Source organism: Protopterus annectens, chromosome 6.part0 (assembly GCF_019279795.1).
Source record: "Protopterus annectens isolate FY-2018-M chromosome 6.part0, PAN1.0, whole genome shotgun sequence".
Lineage (NCBI taxonomy): Eukaryota > Metazoa > Chordata > Ceratodontiformes > Protopteridae > Protopterus > Protopterus annectens.
This window is the reverse complement of record NC_056737.1, coordinates 601,866,547-601,885,646: the sequence shown is the minus strand read 5'-3', so window position 1 is coordinate 601,885,646 and position 19,100 is coordinate 601,866,547. Positions and strand designations below refer to the sequence as shown.

The 19,100-nt window shown below is 40.9% G+C and overlaps 1 protein-coding gene across 3 annotated transcripts in view; it reads left to right on the top strand.

The window, feature by feature from the left end:
• TOGARAM1 (TOG array regulator of axonemal microtubules 1) overlaps positions 1–19,100 on the top strand; it is a 1,826,974-nt gene that overhangs the window by 1,005,063 nt on the left and 802,811 nt on the right. For all 3 annotated transcript variants that reach the window (XM_044074274.1, XM_044074275.1, XM_044074273.1), the window contains exon 12: positions 14,565–14,702. In XM_044074274.1, the coding sequence (XP_043930209.1) occupies positions 14,565–14,702 (138 nt within the window). The remainder of the gene's footprint in view (positions 1–14,564; positions 14,703–19,100) is intronic.

Below are 19,100 nucleotides of genomic sequence, written 5' to 3'. Positions count from 1 at the left end.
CCGATATGATAGGTGCAATAGGCATGCTTGAACTCCCGTTACCATTGCCTGGAGTATTATTGTCATTGGTATTTAAGTTGGTGTCCAATTCATGCCTTATGCTATTATTCATATTGTTTCCATCAATGTTATTAATATTGTGAGAGCTCATAATTGTAGATTTTTTAACAGCATTAATAGGAATTTGTCTCTTAGCCTGACCCGCTCTCAGCCAGGTGAAGACATGCCCCTGTCGGAAATCCTGTGTATCCCTATCTATTTTGCTGCGTTTCTGTTGCAACAAACGCCTGTCATACACCAAAATGCTGTCTAATACATTGGCTAAGCACAGTCAACAGTAGCCATAGGAAACCGCGAATATAGAGTCTGCTATTGCTCTATTATTGATTTCCTCAAACTTTCTTCCTCAGGTTTAAAGAAATCTACCAGCAGTTGCAAATAATTCATGCTCACCTCTATATTTAACTTTTGCCACCTGGTAAGAAGTTCTGGATATTGTTAGCCATAGGTGGGCATCTTTAATACCCGTAATCCTCTCGGTATAATACCTCTATTCAGGCATATTTCAAAGTGTTGTTGCTGCGTAGAGAGGCGCTTAAATTTAATGGAGTCAGTTTCTAATTTCTCCATAGCTACTCGTAACTGCTCCAATTCATCCATGCTCACAGACTCACTATTGTCAACGTCATAGAATAGCAAGCAACCTATTCTAAGATCCAGGGGTTTAATTGTTAGGTGACAGATTTACAGAGATATACTATTGTACCATTGTATCTCTCTTTTTTACTTCCTTTTAATTATTTTCCTATGAATCTTTCCTATCAGTATTTGCCCTTGTTCTATACTATATACTGTAGATTTAAGTATATTTCATTCTCATAGTTATTAGCTGCATATGTTTAGTAAATCCAGATATATTTTTATATCTTTTTTTATATATTTTTTATATCTGTTTCTACATGCATTTCTTATGTATTTATGTATTTCACTAAGAACCCGCGGTGGTGGTGCTGTGGTAGCGTTGCCGCCACACAGTAAGACGCTGTCCGGTTCAATTCTCAGCTAGAGTGTCTTCTGCGTGGAGACATGCTTGAATGGGCGTACCTTCGTTGAAGGTTGTGCACCAGGGCTGGTAACTTGGCACGTAAAAATCAATTACCAATCATTAGCGGACTGGAGTTCCGCTGTGGCAACCCCTAACCGGGAAAAGCAGAAAGACACAACAACAACAACTAAGATTGATTTAAATTTTTAAGATATTTATACATTTACATTTATGTGCCCGATGTTGCAAATGTATGCAGTTAAAGTATACAAGCACCTACATGTTTTTAGAAATTTGACATCTCCCTTTGAATTTTATAGCTCTATATAATATGTTATTCTTCTTTAAATGTTAAATGAATAATTGATTTAGCATCATGTGATGGATATATAAGGAAATGTTTTTGCTGGTAGGAGATTTTTATGGTCTGATGAAGCGATCCGTGAAAGCGCTTACCTTTGTGCACTAAATTAAAAGACTATTCGTTTTACACGCTAGACTGGATTATTTTGTATTTCATGGTTGCCTTTTCTACTATCTGACTCTTGGATTTATTACATTTATACAGAGATGTGTTGTTGTGGATACACATGGGCTTGATTCCAGCAAAAAAACAAAAATGGGGGGAGGGGTCATCTTCCAAAGTACCTGATGAATGTGCTTGCCTTGTCAGGAGTCTGTGATCTGTGTGTATCCTAAAGCCATTAGTCATTACAGAAGCAATATTCTGATTGGGTAGGCTTCCAAGAACCTGACTAAAGCCTTTCATAAGATGAAACAAACATTAACAACCATGGAGAGTCTGTCTGTCTTAAGGTCCTTCTACCCAAGTTCTTTCTCTTCCCCTACTAGGTCTTCTCAGTACAATAAGAAGAAGAAGAAACCCCTTGTAAAATAAGGAGAGTTGTCAAACATGAGGCAGTCTGGTCTCCCCACTGGCTTCATTTGTAGAGACATCTGCGAGACAGGCTTTGCAGATGCTGTGCTTGGATGAGGAAACAAAGGTTGGCAGAAGCATGGATGCTTCTGTAACTCTGTCAGTCTCTTTCTCCTCAGTCTCATTTGCACACCTTTGGAATAGTGTTCTTTAACAGATAGTGAGAAGCCAGTTGTCTCGATTATCTCTAGAATCATTATGTCCTCTCAGATCTATTCATATAAGACTTCTGTCCCAAGACACTAGAGTGAGAGATTTTGCCCAGCAAGATCAATATGTGGTTACCTGTCCTTTCATCATGCAAATGAATCTGTTGCAGTATCTGATAACTGCTTTTTTCAGTGGTGGGTAAGGGAGCACATCTGGCCTCCTCCTTTATTCAGGAAGAATGGACTCTCTAGAAAAGGGACCTTCCCATAACCCAGCTGAAATTGAGAATAGTGTTTGTTACATTTAAGGTATAGAAAGGGATTCAAGGTGTAGATCTCTTTTGTTTTTGTCAGACAGTGATAATTTGTGTGGCACACAAACAAACAAACATAATTACATTTATTGGTAACCCTTGTGCAAAACTGTAATATATTTCTAGCAAACAAACATAGACTGAAGCCATAGCAGAAACATATCCCATTAAAGCTTTACATGTCACAGGGAACTTGACCTTGCTGGTAGCCTCTCTCATTTATAGTTCTTGCACTCTCCTGGTGCTGAGAATAATGGAGATCTGACCAATTGTGGTCTTTGAGGACACCGGTACCCCACAGATTATATGTTTTTCATATAAAAAACACAGCCTGTGGAGGAACTTCTGTTGTAAGATGTGGAAGCTGTCCTACCATTAGTAGGGGTGACAGCCTCTTCAACCTCAGCATGTGTCTTCATTAGATCCTCTATTTCCACACAGAAGTGATGCAGTCTGCCTGAAAACCTTCTGCTCATCAGACTAATTCTGTTCTTCATTTGGGTAGAAAGGTGTTCTACACTACTCAATTGGTTAATGTGTAGATTATCCTAACTTATCTCTGGTGCCTGTTTGATTTGATTCTTATTTATTCGATAGTTGTTGTACATGTTTTAGGCAGCTCTACAGATTACATCTTTGTAAAGGGTGGAATTGATGCCCAGCATAGCTGTTGAATCATGCTGTAATGAAGTTCTACATTTTCATCCTTTGAAGAGCTACTTTCTTTTTCAAGTCTTGAACTTCATAACTGGAGACTTGTGTTGTAGCTGTGATATTTGTCAGTTGGAGTTTACTTGTTTTGGTGTCTGTCACGTCTGCTTTTAGGATTTCTGAACTGCAGGCCTTTACTTCCACAGACTCTTTGGTCTTTCATGAGGAAACATCTGTTAAATCATACCCATATTCCCTCCTTAAAGAGGCTACAGACCTGTTCTTTAATCAGTAATTCATCTCCCTGTTTTCTTTCTGTGGTTAGAATCCAGGGTAGAGAGAGTTCTTTTTAACCCTCGATGTGCAGTGCTGTCTCATGTTCTACTTAAGGCTAGTTTACGAGTTCAAGCTGACTGATTAATTGCTTATCTCATTTGTTCTGGATAGAGAGGGGGATGCAGTGGCTAAAGGAAACCCTTTCCAAATGGCTTGCCAGGAAGAGTTCTTCACTGACAGTTAAGCACCTGTAGGGAAACAGCACTGTCCAAGGCCAATCCAGTTAGCCTGTGGCTGCTTCCAGGACCTGTTTCAAGAATTCATCTATTTCAGACGTGTGCCATGGCCATTTAGTCATCAGTCTGTATCTTTACAATACGTTAATGATACTTCATGATTCAGCTTTATTAGCACTGTGGCCTTTCTCTTGCCTCCCAAGGATATTTAAGTATTATTGCTTCATATTTCCTAGCCTTTCTCTACTGAGAGGGACTTTGAAGTTGGATGTTATAGATATGAACTCTTCATCTCATTTGATCAGTGAAATGATCCTCTTACTATGAATACTTACTGTCCTCACACCATACCCTTGTGTTTTGACAGCCTTTGCACGCACCATATCTGGAAGAGTTTCTGTATACATCAAGCAAGTACATTATTTTATGATCTTATTTGTTACATCTTTTAATGTATATTTATGCATTCTTCATAGTCTGACTGTAGAGCATAGGCGCAGCATGCAGCCTACTCTCCTGGCATGTAACATTATGGTTTACTGCGAAAGAAGGCAGGCACATCACTGATCAAGTACAGTAATTTCATATTTGTGATGTGTTAGTGATAGATGAAAAGGAAATCCCAACACTTACCCACTGCTGAAGTCTTTCTTCAAGATTATTTGATATGATGACCAAGTAGCGTCTGACAGCATTTAAGGACTGTTTAATCCAACTGGTCACTTGTCCGCCTATATCTTTACCTGTTGGAAAGATGCAAGTCCTGTTTAACCTTCAGCTAATTTTCCCCACATCCTACAACAATCTCCTTATGTCTGCTCCTTACATTCAACAATTATTTCAGTGTATTTTGCCCTTCTGCTTGCTTAGGAAGTCTGTTGCAGTCATCCACCACATGCTTCCTTGTATTGTCCCTGAGCCATCAACGCATCTTTTGAATATGTTCTTTTGTTCTCATAAATTTACTGTGCATTTTCTTGATTGCCTCCTCCAGCTTCTGTATGTGGGACTGTGCATATGAACTCTTTTACTTATTTTTATAACTTATGGGACATGTTTATTGCTTTCATCTGAACTGTTTGTATTCTAAGTCTGTGAAAAGGTGAAGTCTACATAACTGCACACTGTGCTGTAGATGAGATTTTACCATCTCCCTCTGTACCCAGAGGTAATGACTATTTGTTTTCTACTGATATTGGCTCTTCCCTGCAAACCGGAACTCTGCCAGCCTTACTTGCTGCTGACATTTAGATAATCTGATGTGACTACCCCAGGTCTGTTTCGCGTTTTACTTTTGCTGCATTGTTTATCATTTATTTTCTATTTGTAGCTATACTTGAAATTCCACTAATTGCACAATGCCTCTGATAGTTGTGATGATTCTGTAAAAAAAAAAAAAATACAAACCATGCTGGCTGAGAAATGTTTCCTCCCCTTAATAAAGTAATGTACTGCTCTTGAGAAAAATTCTGTCATAAACATTCTTAACATGCTCTTACAGAAGCAAAACCACTGCCATTTTTCCTTCCTAATAAGTGCAACTATATGCTACATAAGCAGATGTACTAAGACCCAGGACAGCAAGTTAATATTAAAAAAAAAATCTCCTGAAGAAAGTGAAAAAAATACCTAATGCTACTGCTGCAGTAACATGAGGTATTTTTTTCACTTTCTTCAGGAGATTTTTTTTTTAATATATATAGGTTATATCCTTCAAAGGATATAATGGAAGGCCAGCTTCCAAAGCTTCAGGGCACCTTCTACAGACCCAAACTGTCAGGTAGCTTGAGCTGAGCTGACTAAAAGACAAGTCTGGGAGTGAAGCCGTCCAGAACTTTACTGTTGCTGAAGTGTATGCTCCTCTGAGGCTTTCAAGGAACGATGGTCGGCTTGTGCTTTCCTTTGCTGGACAGGTAAGTTCCTTTTAGGGGGAAAATACTTCTATTTCTTAATTTTGTTGATGTTTTGTTACTTTTCAAGAGAGTTATTTTAAAGCTACAAGTGCTGTGTTTTAACTGACTGTCTCAAGACTGCAATGCATTTTTAAACAGAGCTCTTGTTTTTTTCTGTCAGTTTAAAATTGGTATAATGTAACTGAAAACAATTTTTCTGAGGAGAATTGTGTTTATTTTAGTTTTGCTGGGTTGGCATGATGTTTTAATGTGCTTTTTAATGTGTTTTTCTGTCAAAATAGTAACATTTCTGTAATGTTAGTGTTTACTGCCAATTGCTGCTTGCCTTCCCTTGGAAAGAGACACCATTTTTGGCTTGACCATGGAACAGACTACTGGTACTATGGTCGGGCCGTCTTCCAGTCACAAAAAGAAAAAGTTAAGTAAACAGCCCTTGCTGCCACAGCAGGCTAGCAATTTGCCTCAGCTGCAGGTTGGTGATTCTGCTTTGGCCATTTATTTTCTACTTCAGATTACTCCTCTTTTATTCTGAATCCCTCTGGTTTAGTACCTAAAGCCACTGTGGACTTCAAGGTTAACCACATCCACTGTGCCTGATGGAATCCCCTCATTTAGCATGGAAGAGACACTCTTGTTGGTCTTTGGAAAGGGAGCAAGGAAGTTTTTCCTGCTGTGTTAGAATGCTGTGCCCATCCCTGAGGAAACTGCTGCTGCCATTAGTAACATGGTTGGCCCCATTTTTCCTGTTAAAAAGAGACAGAAAACCAAGAGTGTGTCTTCTCCTCATCAGTTTTATTTGGATGGGAATAGTTTAGTGGGTATGGCTCAGGGTTTAATTCAGACTATTGATCCTTCTTGTAAAGTAGTTTCTGGTAAAACAAAGGAGTGAGTTATCTTTTCCTGAAGAAATTTAAGATTATGAATCTGAACAAGAAGATGCAGGGATGGATGCAGACCTTTTTCCCTCAGATTTCTGATTCAGACTCTGAGAAGAGCTCAGATGTTCTTCGTGTTTCACTGTTGCAGTCATCACATTTGGGTTATCCCTGCCAGGATAGCCCTCTGCTCTCCCCCGAATACCAGAGACTTAGTATTCTGTGTCAGTTGCTGTCGCTTGAGGACTGATGTCAGGTCATCAGTAGTATAAAGTAAGGCAGCCGATGCCATTACATTAGTCTTTCTTGCTGTGGAGCCCGAAGCAGAAGCAGTTCGCATGAGTGCCGGTTGGCCGCTACCTGAGTTTTCATCTCCGAATTGAAGTTAAAGTCTTCTAAAGCTAAGTACCCCATTGGTGATCCTTTTTTCTTGCACTAACCGATGTCAGAAAAAGTTAATAATTGTCTCGCCTGTGAAAAGCAAATACCACACCGAGACTTCCACTCTTACTGCGTCACTTGTTTAGGCCCAGATCACAATGTCCCCCATTGTCACTTCTGTGCTTTGTTCAATGCCAGAACTGTCTTTGAGCCCTTATTGTAGCCAGATATTTTTGTTTACAGTCCTCGAATTCCGATATGGCTTTGGTAAGCCATCCGACAGCAGATCTTCCGAAAAAATGTAAAGATAAAGGCAGAGAGTTAAACTAGTCGTCAGTCCTCTCCGGTACTCAGAGGCTCTTTCGCAGCCCCTGATGCCCACTTCATTTGATTCGCAGCCCACTACCGAGACACTTTCGGAGTCTGGTATGCCTCAAAACTCTTCTTCGACTAAGGATCCTGTGGTCGCCTCTACCTTGGATAGGTCCAGAGGTGCTGAGCAGACACCAGCTTCTGAGGAAGTCTTTCACACTACAGAATCTCCACACAAACCGACGTCTTTCGCGACTACCGTTATTTCAAAAACAACCAAGTTTTTAGGCCCAGGGTTTGAGCCACACCCAAGAAACCGACGACGCACTCTCAGGCGCCTGCTACCTTACCTCAGTCTCAAATGCTTAAAATGGCGGAGGACCTTATCATGCTGATCAGAAGAAGCCAAGCTACCTCCTCAAAAAGGAAAAGAGATCTGTCCCCTGTAGTTTTGTCTGAACAAGAGTCAGATGAATCTGATGCATCTGACTATGAAAACATGCAACCCCTCTCCACTTATGAGAATTCTGATGCAGCGGACTCCATTTCTTCAGCCTCTCCCCCAGAGGATTTTTCCTTTGGGGAAATCCTGCATACTTTGAGGGAGCATTCCCAGTGGGAGAGTCAGGACTACCCTCAGTCTAAAAAGAGACCCAGGGAATTCCTAGATCTTCCGCAACACAGACCCTTTGCCGAACCCCCAATCCTGGATGTTGTGGAGGATGTTTTCCTTGAATCCAGCTTGACTCTGGTGCCCTACCTCCTGCTCCCAGAAAACCAGACAGGTAATGTAGAGTCCTTGACTCATACAGATATCTTTTTAAAAATCCAACAGATGACCCTGAGGTCATTTCTCAAGGGCCAAAAGGGATTAAAGCAACCTCTGCTAAGAATCCCACCTCCTCAGACAGGGATTCCCGAGCATTGGACAGATGGGGTAAAAAAGTATACACCTCAGCTACTCTTGCTATCAGAGCACTAAATTTTCACTTCCATATGCTGAAATTTCAGCAACATACCTTGGAACTCCTTAAACATAAAATGTCTTCCTTTCCTGCTTGGGCAGAATCTAAAGATTTACAAGACTTGATGCATTTTACAAGTCAAGTGACTAAACACATTTTGCACTGTGGTTTTGACACCCTAGAAGCTTCTTGCAGGGCAGCAGTCACTGGATCTGTCATTAGAAGACATGCATGGCTTAAGGAACAACCCCTGCCAGACCATGTCAAATCTAAATTGTTGGATGCCCCCTTGCACAAAGATAACTTATTTGGCACTAAGGCAGAAGAGGTCTTAAAAAAGATGGAAGAAAAAGCAAAATCTATGCAAACAGTTAAGGATTTCTTACAGGTCCAGCCCCCTAGGTTCAGCAAGCATTGTCCCTCCAAACACTGGCCCTTTCCTGCTCCGAGTAAACCGATCCAGCCTAGGCTCAGTGGAAACAGACCCCCCCCCCAAACAGCAGCCCCAAGGAATGCAGAGATCTAAGCAGTGGACTACCTCCACTTCAAAACCAGGGAGTTCTAAGCCACCCCCTTATGGTAAGTACTCACAGTGACTCACCTCCTCCACCCCCCCTTCTCTGCCCACCACAGGAAAACTCTCCTTTCACTCAAGCACCTAGGCCATCATTACCAAGGACCAATGGGTTCTGAACATTGTGTCTCAGGGATACAAATTTTCCATCCACACCCTTCCAACCCCAAAAAGGTTCCCATATCTACCACCAAATCAGTGGGCAGAGGCTCGAAAGCAAATCCTCTCCCTGCTCTCTATGAGGGCAGTAGAGCACATTCCTGCAGAACAAATAGACCAAGGCTTCTACTCCAGACATTTTCTGGTGCCCAGAAAAGAGGGCACCTGGTACCCCATTTTCAATCTCTCCATTTTAAACACCTTCTCCTGGTGATCCCAAAATTCAAAATGCTCACTCTCCAGCTGCTGCTACCCATGCTGTCCAAGGACGCTTGGCTAGCCACCCTAGATCTAAATGAGGCCTACCTCCACATTCCTGTCAGGGAATCGTGCAGGAAATTTCTCTGCTTCATGGCAGGATCTCAACACTTTCAGTTCTCTGTGCTTCCCTTTGGTTTATCTACTACTCCCAGAGTTTCCACAATATGTCTGGCTCTGGCCATTGCCTTTTACAGACAAAGAAAAATTCAAATTTACCCATACTTAGATGACTGCCTTATTCAGGCAGACAGCCAGGAAAAGCTGATCAAGCACCTGGCCTTTGTAAAGACCCTACTAACCTCCCTAGGGTACACAATCAATGAAAAGAAATCCAAACAGGTTCCCACCAAAAGGATAATCTTCCTGGGAGCAAGTCTGGGCACAGCATCCCAGATGGCGTACCTTACACCAGAGAAACAAATTTTCCTGACAGCCTACTTCTCTCAACTAGCCACCAGGCCCCAGCTATCTGCAAGGAAGATCCTACAAGCTCTGGGGTTCATGGCATCTTGCATACTACTCATTCCATATGCCAGGCTGCATATGAGGAAACATCAGTGGTACTTAAAGAGCCTTTGGTGTCAACAATCTCAAGGCCTGGAAACTCTTCTACCTATAATTCCTTGCTTCAGAAAGGAATTTCTTTGGTGGGCAACAGCATGCTCCCACAACAAGGGACTTACCTTCTCCCCACCACCCAGACCCTCACCACAAACGTGTCAGACTATGCTTGGGGTGCACACCTGGACGGCAGGTGCATACAGGGCCAATGGAGCCCACAGCAAATCCCTCTGCACATCAATCAAAAAGAGATGATGGCTGTGCAGCACGTCTTGATAGCTTTCAAACCCCTTCTCTCTCCTGATCAAAACAGACAACACCACTGTCATGTGGTACATCAACAAGCAGGGAGGGACTCACTCCTACCCTCTATGCAGGCTGGCCATGACCCTTTGGCTCACAGCCTCTTCCATGCAACTACACCTGTTAGCACAATTCCTACCTATCAACTCTCTGGCAGAAATGTTAAGCAGAAACCTTCTGGACCCACATGAGTGGCTACTCAGCAGAAGTACCTTCACCCTAATAACTCAGAAATGGGGAACCCCAAAGGTCGACCTCTTTGCCTCCCACACCAACCATCAGCTCAGCAAATTCTGCACCAGGGAGCATCACTGCATGGTTTGGAAAGTGGATGCCCTGTCCTTCCCCTGGGTCAGTCTATTGGTCTGTGCCTTTCCTCCCTTATCTCCCATCCTCAGGGTGCTGCTCAAAAGGGAGGAAAAAACCAAAAACCATTCTTATAGCTCCAGACTGGCCCTGACAACACTGTTACAACTTGCTGCGCAGCCTGTCCCTGTTGCCTCCATGGCATCTTCCTCAGATTCCAAACCTCCTGACCCAGAGGGAAGGGGAATTCATGCATCCCCAATTACAGACACTCAGTTTGGCAGCTTGGCTTATTCCCTAACCCCAAACCAATCTGCCATCCTCAGTAAACAGGTTCTGGATGTTATTCATGAGGCCAGACATCCTAGCACCAGAAAGTCTTATACAGGTAAATGGAAAACGTTCTGCACCTGGATCCAGACTAAGGAAGCCAATACGGCACAGCCCTTCATCCCTCTCATCCTGGATTACTTAGCTGACCTACTACACAATGGTCTCTCTTTCTCCTCTATAAAAAGTCATGCCTCTGCTATTTCTGCTCATTTTCCCATTGAGCAGCCCCTTTTCTCACACCCTTTGATCAAACAGTTCCTCAGAGGGGCTAGCAACTTGAGGCCCCCAGAAGGGCACCAACACCAGCGTGGGACCTTAACCTTGTCTTGGAAAAGCTCACCCTGCCCCTTTTCGAACCATCTTCTTCTGCAGAGCTAAAATTTATCTCCTGGGAGACAGCATTCCTTCTAGTCATAACTTCAGCCAGAAGAGTCTCTGAGCTGAAAGCACTCATGGCTGTGGAACCCTTCATCATCTTCCATAAAGATAGGGTATCCCTCAGAATTTAACTCATCCTTCATGCCCAAGGTGATGTCCAGTGTGACTCTCAACCAATCCATTCATTTGCCCACCTTCTTTCCTAATCCCCAGAACAAGGGGGGAAGGATTCTTCACTCTCTAGATGTGCACAGACAGTTCAGATTCTATCTGGACAGGACTAAATCCTTCAGAAAGTCTGATCAGTTGCTGGTTATCTTTGCTACAGGGGCAGAAGGCAAAGCCATCTCCAAGCAAACCATTTCCAAATGGATAGCACGCTGCATCCATTTATGCTACAAACAGCATGGAAAGTCTCCCCCAAGGGCGTCAGGACACACTCGACTAGAGCAGCCTTCATCTCTGCAGCTTTCCTCAGAGGAGTCCCCATCAGGGATATCCTGGAGGCTGCCACCTGGACATCTGTTCACACTTTTACCAAGCATTACCACCTGCCTCTCTTTTCCAAGTCCAGGGCAGGGTTTGCAGTCTTGCAGGGCATCCTAGCTAGCCCCTAGTTTCCTTGACTGCCTTCACCCAATTCCTCAGCTTTGGGAATCTACCTAAATGTGATGACTGCAACAGTGAAACACAAAGAACATAGTACAGTTGTGTATGCTTACCATAAATGTAGATGTTCGAGTGTATTCACTGTTGCAGTCCTGGTTTCCCTCCCTCTTTCCCCCTTATTCTTTTTCTCCTTTTATTACCATTCTTCCTTGTTGTTTCTTTTTTCCTAGCATCCAGGCAGTGCACTTACTAGCCAGTTACTGAAATTTACCCAGAAATACAGAGGACCTGAAAGAAAATCAGCTATAAAAGGTGATGGAAAAACACTGACTGGGAAGAATTCTGCAGCTGTTTAGCAAAATGTAGTGCAAGCTCCAGACACGACTTGCAGTAACCTAGAGGAAAATATCAGACTGCTGCACTCAGACCTTATTAAAATAAACAAAACACTGTTGGAATATATCAACTCAAATAACAAAAAGCTGGAAAAAATGGAAGAAGCTTTAAACAGATATTCAGCTGAGGTGATAAAACTGCAAAACCCACAGTTTGAAATGAAGAAAAGGCTGGCTAAATACGAGATTCTCAAGAAGAGATGAGATAATAAGACAAATCCAGACATTACTTAGTTGAAGCACAGGCTGTGCCATGCGTCTTAGCATGGATACCCTTTCTTTTAGGTTAACCCAAGTCTATAAGTGCGGTTGTTAGTGTGGGACACTTGTTCCTATTAGGAGGGTAAAACTTTTAAATTTGAAGATGTACATAGTTTTGAGTTAGTATTAAGCTGTTATGCTTTGGGGGGATATTTTTGAGGGCTTCCAATAAAACAAACATTTTTTGTAAGATGTGACAGACTCAAATGTATATGACAAGAAACAACTGTATAAAACATAAATCTGCCAAGCAGTATATATGCATGTAACACACAAGCTGCAATTAGACACTTGACAAAAAAGCTGTTACACATAAAAGGTGGGAATAATAAATTATGCTTTCTGTAATGTCTTTAAATGTCACTGGTCTCACAGATAAATACAAAAAAGAAAGAGTAGTGAACTATATTAAAAAATGTAGAGTGCAAATAGCTATACTATAGGAGATACACTTGGAAAAAACTGAACATATGAATTTCATAAAGAAAGGTTTTCATGATGGTTATTCAGTTGAATACCTGGGACAATTGAAACGTGGAGTACTTTTATTAATTGCAAGAGGAGCTCCAATAGTAATAGAACAGGATAAAAACAGAAAGGATACTCCATACCTTGGATGTCCCCACACAACTCAGGTACTATCTTGGCAGAACTAAATCTTTTCAGGTTTTTGGATCAGTTGTTCATTTCTTGCTAATGTAAGAAGGGATAACCTGTGTCAAAACAGAGTATTTACAAATGGTTGTTTAAGGCTGTAAGCTTTTGCTATAATTATCATAAAAATCTGCTCCAGGTAAGGTCAAGGCCCACTCTACCAGGGCCTTTTCTTCCTTTGTGGCTTTTTAGAAAGGGTTGGATTCTAGAGGTATTCTAGAAACTGCTACTTGGTCCTTTGTACATAACTTTTACAAAGCACTATAACTTGATTCTTTCTGTAGGTCCAGATCAAGCTTTGTTAGGACCATTCTCCAGGGGCTGCTGAACTCTTCCTCTACCACCCCCCAAATGTAGTCTGCTAAGGTAATCTACCCATATAGCTAAGGCTACTTACTGCAGCAGTGATCAATATGATGTACATACTTTAACTGTATAAGTAAACTATAACATTACAGCAGATGTTCAAATAATAGTAGCTGTTCCCTCCTTCCATCCCCCTTGTTTTTTGTTTGCTTTTTATGGGAGGGTGTAGACAGTTATGTTTTGTTGTTCTTAGCATTGTCCTTTCAGGGCTCAAATTCTCTCTGTCTACTGGCAGAAAAGCCGTGAAGGACTCAATGCCCAGACTTGTCTTTTAGTCAGCTCAACTTGAGCTGCCTGACAGTTTGGCATGTGGAAGGTGTCCTGATGCTTTGGAACCTGGCTGGCTGTCATAACCTTGGCAGGATATAACCTTTATATCTAAGGCTATTGCAGCAGTGATCATTCGAACATCAGTTGTTATGGTAACTTTTACTTGTACAACTATGCTTTATCATCTTCAAAAAAAAAAATCTTAATTTCTTAGTATATAATACACTTTATTTAAAAATAGCAAACAATTTGAAAACCATATACACAAAGTGAATTAAACCACTTTTTATAGCAGATACATCCCTGTCAACAAAAGCATGCACACGTCCAGTTAATCTGCTGCTTTTGCTGTAGCAGGAAAACATAAATATTGACTAAATAAAATGTTTTCTATTGCAAAGCTTTTAGTTAAAGCAGTTTGAATGGGCCTACAGTTCAGCTTTGAACAATGTGTTTGAATGCATCTTCTATGCAAAAATTAATTTGATGCAAAATTCAAATGTATGGTTTCCATGGGGAAAAAACACCCACACCTATATAAACAGTGTGCCTTATGCATCTTCGCCATTATTTCTTTGAGGTTTCCTCACCTCTGTGTAAGGGAAATTTACCAAATTCATTGAATCCAAGTTCATTTCCACACTCATTGTAGTTCATACTCATGATATTTCTACTGAGTGTACAGTAGCATTTTTAATATGAGCTTCATATGTCAGGAGTAAGTCACAATGACTGTGAGTAATGCTGAATTTACTCCACTCGGGCTGTATTTGCCTTAACTTTCATGGAAAAGCATTGAATTTGTCATTATGACTTAGTGCTTAAGTAACTTACATAATTGTATAGCTAAAACAAGAGTACGTATAGTTAACTTAGCAGATACAGGTATATGTTTTTGTTTTTTGTTTTTTGCAGATTTGTTTTTGTCAGTTATGCTAAGCTGGTTGTTTTCTTTAACCCTTCTCTTGTTTGTATAAGCTTTGGAAATCTCTGAACACTTGTTTTAGTCATATGAATAGTTACAACAAGTGTATTGTGATATCATTATGCTTTTTTTCCCTGTCTTCTTCACAACTCAAGAATTAAGCATCACCGGAGATGTTCTTTTTAAACCCAAGACAGAGTCATTACCTTCAGAAAATCCCATCTTTAGTCCACCGCCATTAAAAAGAAGTTCTAGTATAAGGAAAACAAAGTCATCTGTTTCTCCAAATTCTGGTAAGTCTTACTATTTAATTAACATTTGTTGTTAATCTGTAGGTATATGTAATGGTACATTTAAGTAAAACAATGGAACACAATGTATAGGTAAACTGATTCATGTAGTAATTTATTGGCCGTGTAAGCTATGAGAGTAAGTTATCAAGCAGTAAATGAGATGTGTCCTGTAGGCCTGCGTTTAAATTCTTATAACTTCCACTTAAAATCTCACTCTGTTTAAGTCTTAAAACTTCATTCCAGCTCATACTGAAGAACTTAAAAGTTTTGTCCTTTGACTTTTGCACCTGCAGAACTGGTTTAAGTGGTGGAAGTCTGCCATATAAATCCAGCATTAGCTTTCACTCTCTGCAGTTTTTCTTACCGTCTGAGAACCACTGGTCACTTTCTATTGTGCTAGAATTTTCATCTACAGCTGGGTGGTAGTGCTTGTGAATACTTTCTTTTCTTATTTTCTTCACAGAAAACATTAAAAAAGTGATAAAATTATATATTTTACTTCTGCTGAAGAAAGGGTATGTCTTCTACACCTAAATTAACAAGTGTGCTTGTGGTAGACAAGTTGCACTTGAAGATTACTACACCCGGTGCTTGTTTTATTTATGGCTTTAACTTACATTTGAATACAGTGATATTTTTATCAAAAGTTGTTGTTGTTGTGTCTTTCAGCTTTTCCCGGTTAGGGGTCGCCACAGCGGAACTCCGGTCCGCTAATGATTGGCAGTAGATTTTTATGTGCCAAGTTGCCAGCTCTGATGCACAATTTTCAATGAAGGTACGCCCATTCACGCATGTCTCCACACAGAAGACGCTCTAGCTGAAAATTGAACAGGACAACTTCTTACTGTGAGGCGACAATGCCACCGCACCACCACCGCAGTTCTAAAAGATCTAAAATCCCGGTGTTCTCATTTAATTGAGAAAGGATTAAAATCTGTAAAGAAAGAGAAAAGTTCTCAGAAAATAGAAAGCTTCTCATCAAAGAAAGAACGAGAGAGAGAGAGACAGAAAGTCAGGAAAGAGATGCGGGAGGAAAGGAAATAATAATTTATTTAAAAAAAAACACAGGTTATGATATATAAAGCTCTGACTACAGCCTAGACAACCTAAGTTAGATTAGCTACTCAGGGGCTTGACAGCACTGGCAAGGAGAATGACTGTGTCAGTGCTGTGAGTGGAGGGGAGGGGTGGAGACAGTCACATATGTAGCCACTATGCCATGAAGGAGGGGCAACAATGTAGTGAGGGTGACCTTGAGGGGCATTAGGCACACCAAGCAAATGATGGGTGGTAGCCTTCATAGAAAGTGCGCAGAAGTGAGCAGTCACAAGGGGAGGCCATTGTGGGCCACCATGGTAATGTGGTTCACTCATTCTCCCTCTGTCAAGGGGTTGCAGTTATTTCACTCAAAATGTTCTTATTGCTGGGATGCGGGCAAGAGCACAAAACAACGTCATGTCTGCTTGAATGACAGCTACCTCTCCAGCAGCTTTCAGCTTCAGGTGGAATCCCAAAAACTGAAGATGGAATAGTCTTCGAAAAAAAGAAAAGGAAAATGTGTAAAATATCAGCAGAGAGAGTCTGTTAGTAGTACTATAAAAGAATGCAAGCCCTCAGCCAGTTCAGCAGAAGAGAAGAACCATATTTATTTGGCTCTCAAAACAGGGATCTAAAAGTTTGAAAAACCTCCAAGTCAAGTTTCCAGACAGTAAAAATCAGAACACTGCTAAAACATGTTCTTCCAACAGATCCTCTAAGAACAATTCTAGAAAAATAGTGATTTTCATGGTCAGATCTTAAATGTATTCTTGTTGAAAATCTTAAATCTTTTATTGTCAGTACATTTGTTTTCCTTGTCAGCTGTCCTCTGTTGCTCCTTTTATATCTCCTTCCAGTTACAGATTTCAAACTTTTTTCTAGGGCATACTATAGAATAATTCAAGGAATTATCTTGGACCAAGATCAACCATCAGTGATCCCAAGCTCAGACAATTGTTAGCCTGCTTTTCACACAGAAGAAATGGAAAAATTGTGGTTCCAATTAAAGTTACGAGTAAAGGAAGCCCATCCCGATGTTCTAAAAAGAGGAGGCTTTTATATGTGGCAGACTGTTTTTTCCTGTCTCATACACAGACTCTGAGGATATACATAGTCTTAGTTTTTATATGGGCAGACTTGAGTCTCCTTTCCCTGTTTCAAGCCTTGATGATATACATCCTTTCAATCTTCTGGCTTCCCTCCAGAAGATATAACCTTTCAAAAAATAGTAAACTGTATTGATGAATGTTGCAGATGACTGACAGGAGACTGCCTTCCCCTAAGAAGAGGTATATGCAAAATATATTTATATATTCTGCCCATTCATTCCTATAATGTGGTTAGAGCTGATCCCTCAGCAGGTTACATATACAACATATTTGTTGTGTCATTTGTGCTTATGGGAAAAGAAAGATCTGTTTGGCGAGGAACTTGGAGTTAACTGGCTAATGATTTAACCACCTATGATAAAAAAGTATATTAAGCAGTATTTGAGATGTACTGACAAATGCTGTAGAAAGTTGCCATTACTTGCTGACAAGAGTATCAAGTACCATCAGTCAGAAATTCAGCCATTTTCATTTAAAAAAGAAGCAAGCTGTATACATAGGTTGTGTTTCAGAGCAGCCCTCTGATAGTTCAGAATTAGTTGAAGAAAGAAACCGTAGAGAAAATGTGATCCTCATTTGAAAATAATCATGTTACAGCATGATGTCCTTCCATATCACTGTTGCAGTATTCTTTACAAAAGGGAATACCTGCCAAGGATAGCCCCAATGTCCAGCCAGTATACTAAAGTCTTAGATGTTAGAGACATTGTACATCACACGTATGCTCCCCACTCAAGGTGTAGAGCATAAAAGTGACGTACAGACATACATACATCAGAACTTCTTTGTCATCAATCTGAGCACCATCATTGATCAGCATTCTGAGCATTCCTTCTGTGTTGATTACTGAGCCATGTTTCAGATAAGTGCCCCTCAGCGGTTTCTTCTTATCTATTTTTACTTTTATTTTTTGTGAGTTTACATGTCATTCAAAAAGGGAAAATGTCAGTATGGGAGACAGATTCTCCATAAAGTTCATTAGGAGCAATGTTTTTTCTGTTTGGATGCTTCTCACTACCATAGGCAGTGTTCTATCTGCCGAGCATTTGTCCGTAAGATCCTATGTAGTTGTCACTCCTCCTTATCAATTTACCTGAAGAGCCAGTGTATTAACTTTTTGGCACAAGGTGCTGTAGTGGGATCTTACCATCCTGAAGGTCAGCTGCCTGCCAAGAAAAAGGTAAAAAAAAAGTCAGGCTTGATTTGGCTGCTGTCCTACCTCCCCCAGACATCTCTGTCAAGGCTGATGAAAGCCCTGAGGATCACCTGGCTGTTGCACTGGATTCCTCTATGTCGACCCCGCCGGAGGCCGGCATGGATCCAACTTCTCACACATCCTTGGAGGCCCTGCTAACATCTGCTGAGGATTTTGAGAGGGAATCTTGGCTGATTATTTCTAAGGGACTGAGGGGGGATAGCATAAATCCTTGTTTGGGAGGAGATTCCCAATACATTGGTTGAGTTCAGACAAGGGTTTGAGCCACCTATGTTTTTTTTGGGTGGATATTCCCCAGAAGAACAAAAACAGAAAACTAAATGTATTTCCCCTGCTGATGAAAATCCCTAGTGTGAATGGCAGGAATTTACCCAAGGGTTGTTTAATTCCTTAATGGCCTTTAAAGCCTCCTCAATAAGTTTCTTTGCCTTGTCCTCCTTGGTTTTCTACTCCCCTTAAGAGGCCCAGAGAGCAGGAATCATCTGAACAGGATTTGGATTCTTGGGAAGAGTCTTTGGCATACTCCTCTCAGATCTCTTCTTCCTTTGATTATGGATCTGAGGAAGAGGATTCTAACAGTCCAGATTCACCCTTAGAAAAACTCTTTGTTGGAGACACTATTTCTCATATGATGGAATATTTCAAATGGAATTGCACTCAGGTTTCTGACATTCAAAAGAGATATTATGAACTCCCCCAAATGGAGTCTCCTAAGCCCTCAGTTGTACCTCGTTTTAGATGCCTTTTCATCAGCCTCTGTGGCCCATGACTCTCACCATCCAGCCACTAAGAAACCTGATAGATTTTACAAGGTGCCTGATGATTTTAAGTTCTTTTGCAAATACCCTTCTGCTGATCCTTCTGAAGTCTGTGTTTCTTCCAACAAACCTTCTAAACTTTTGCCATCTACTAAACTACTTCCTTCAGACAAGGACAGTAGGGCTATGAAATGTTTAGGTAAAAAGGTATATATTTCTGCCACACTGACTTTTTGGGCAATTAATTACAAGACTCATATGACAAGGTATGTTCTAT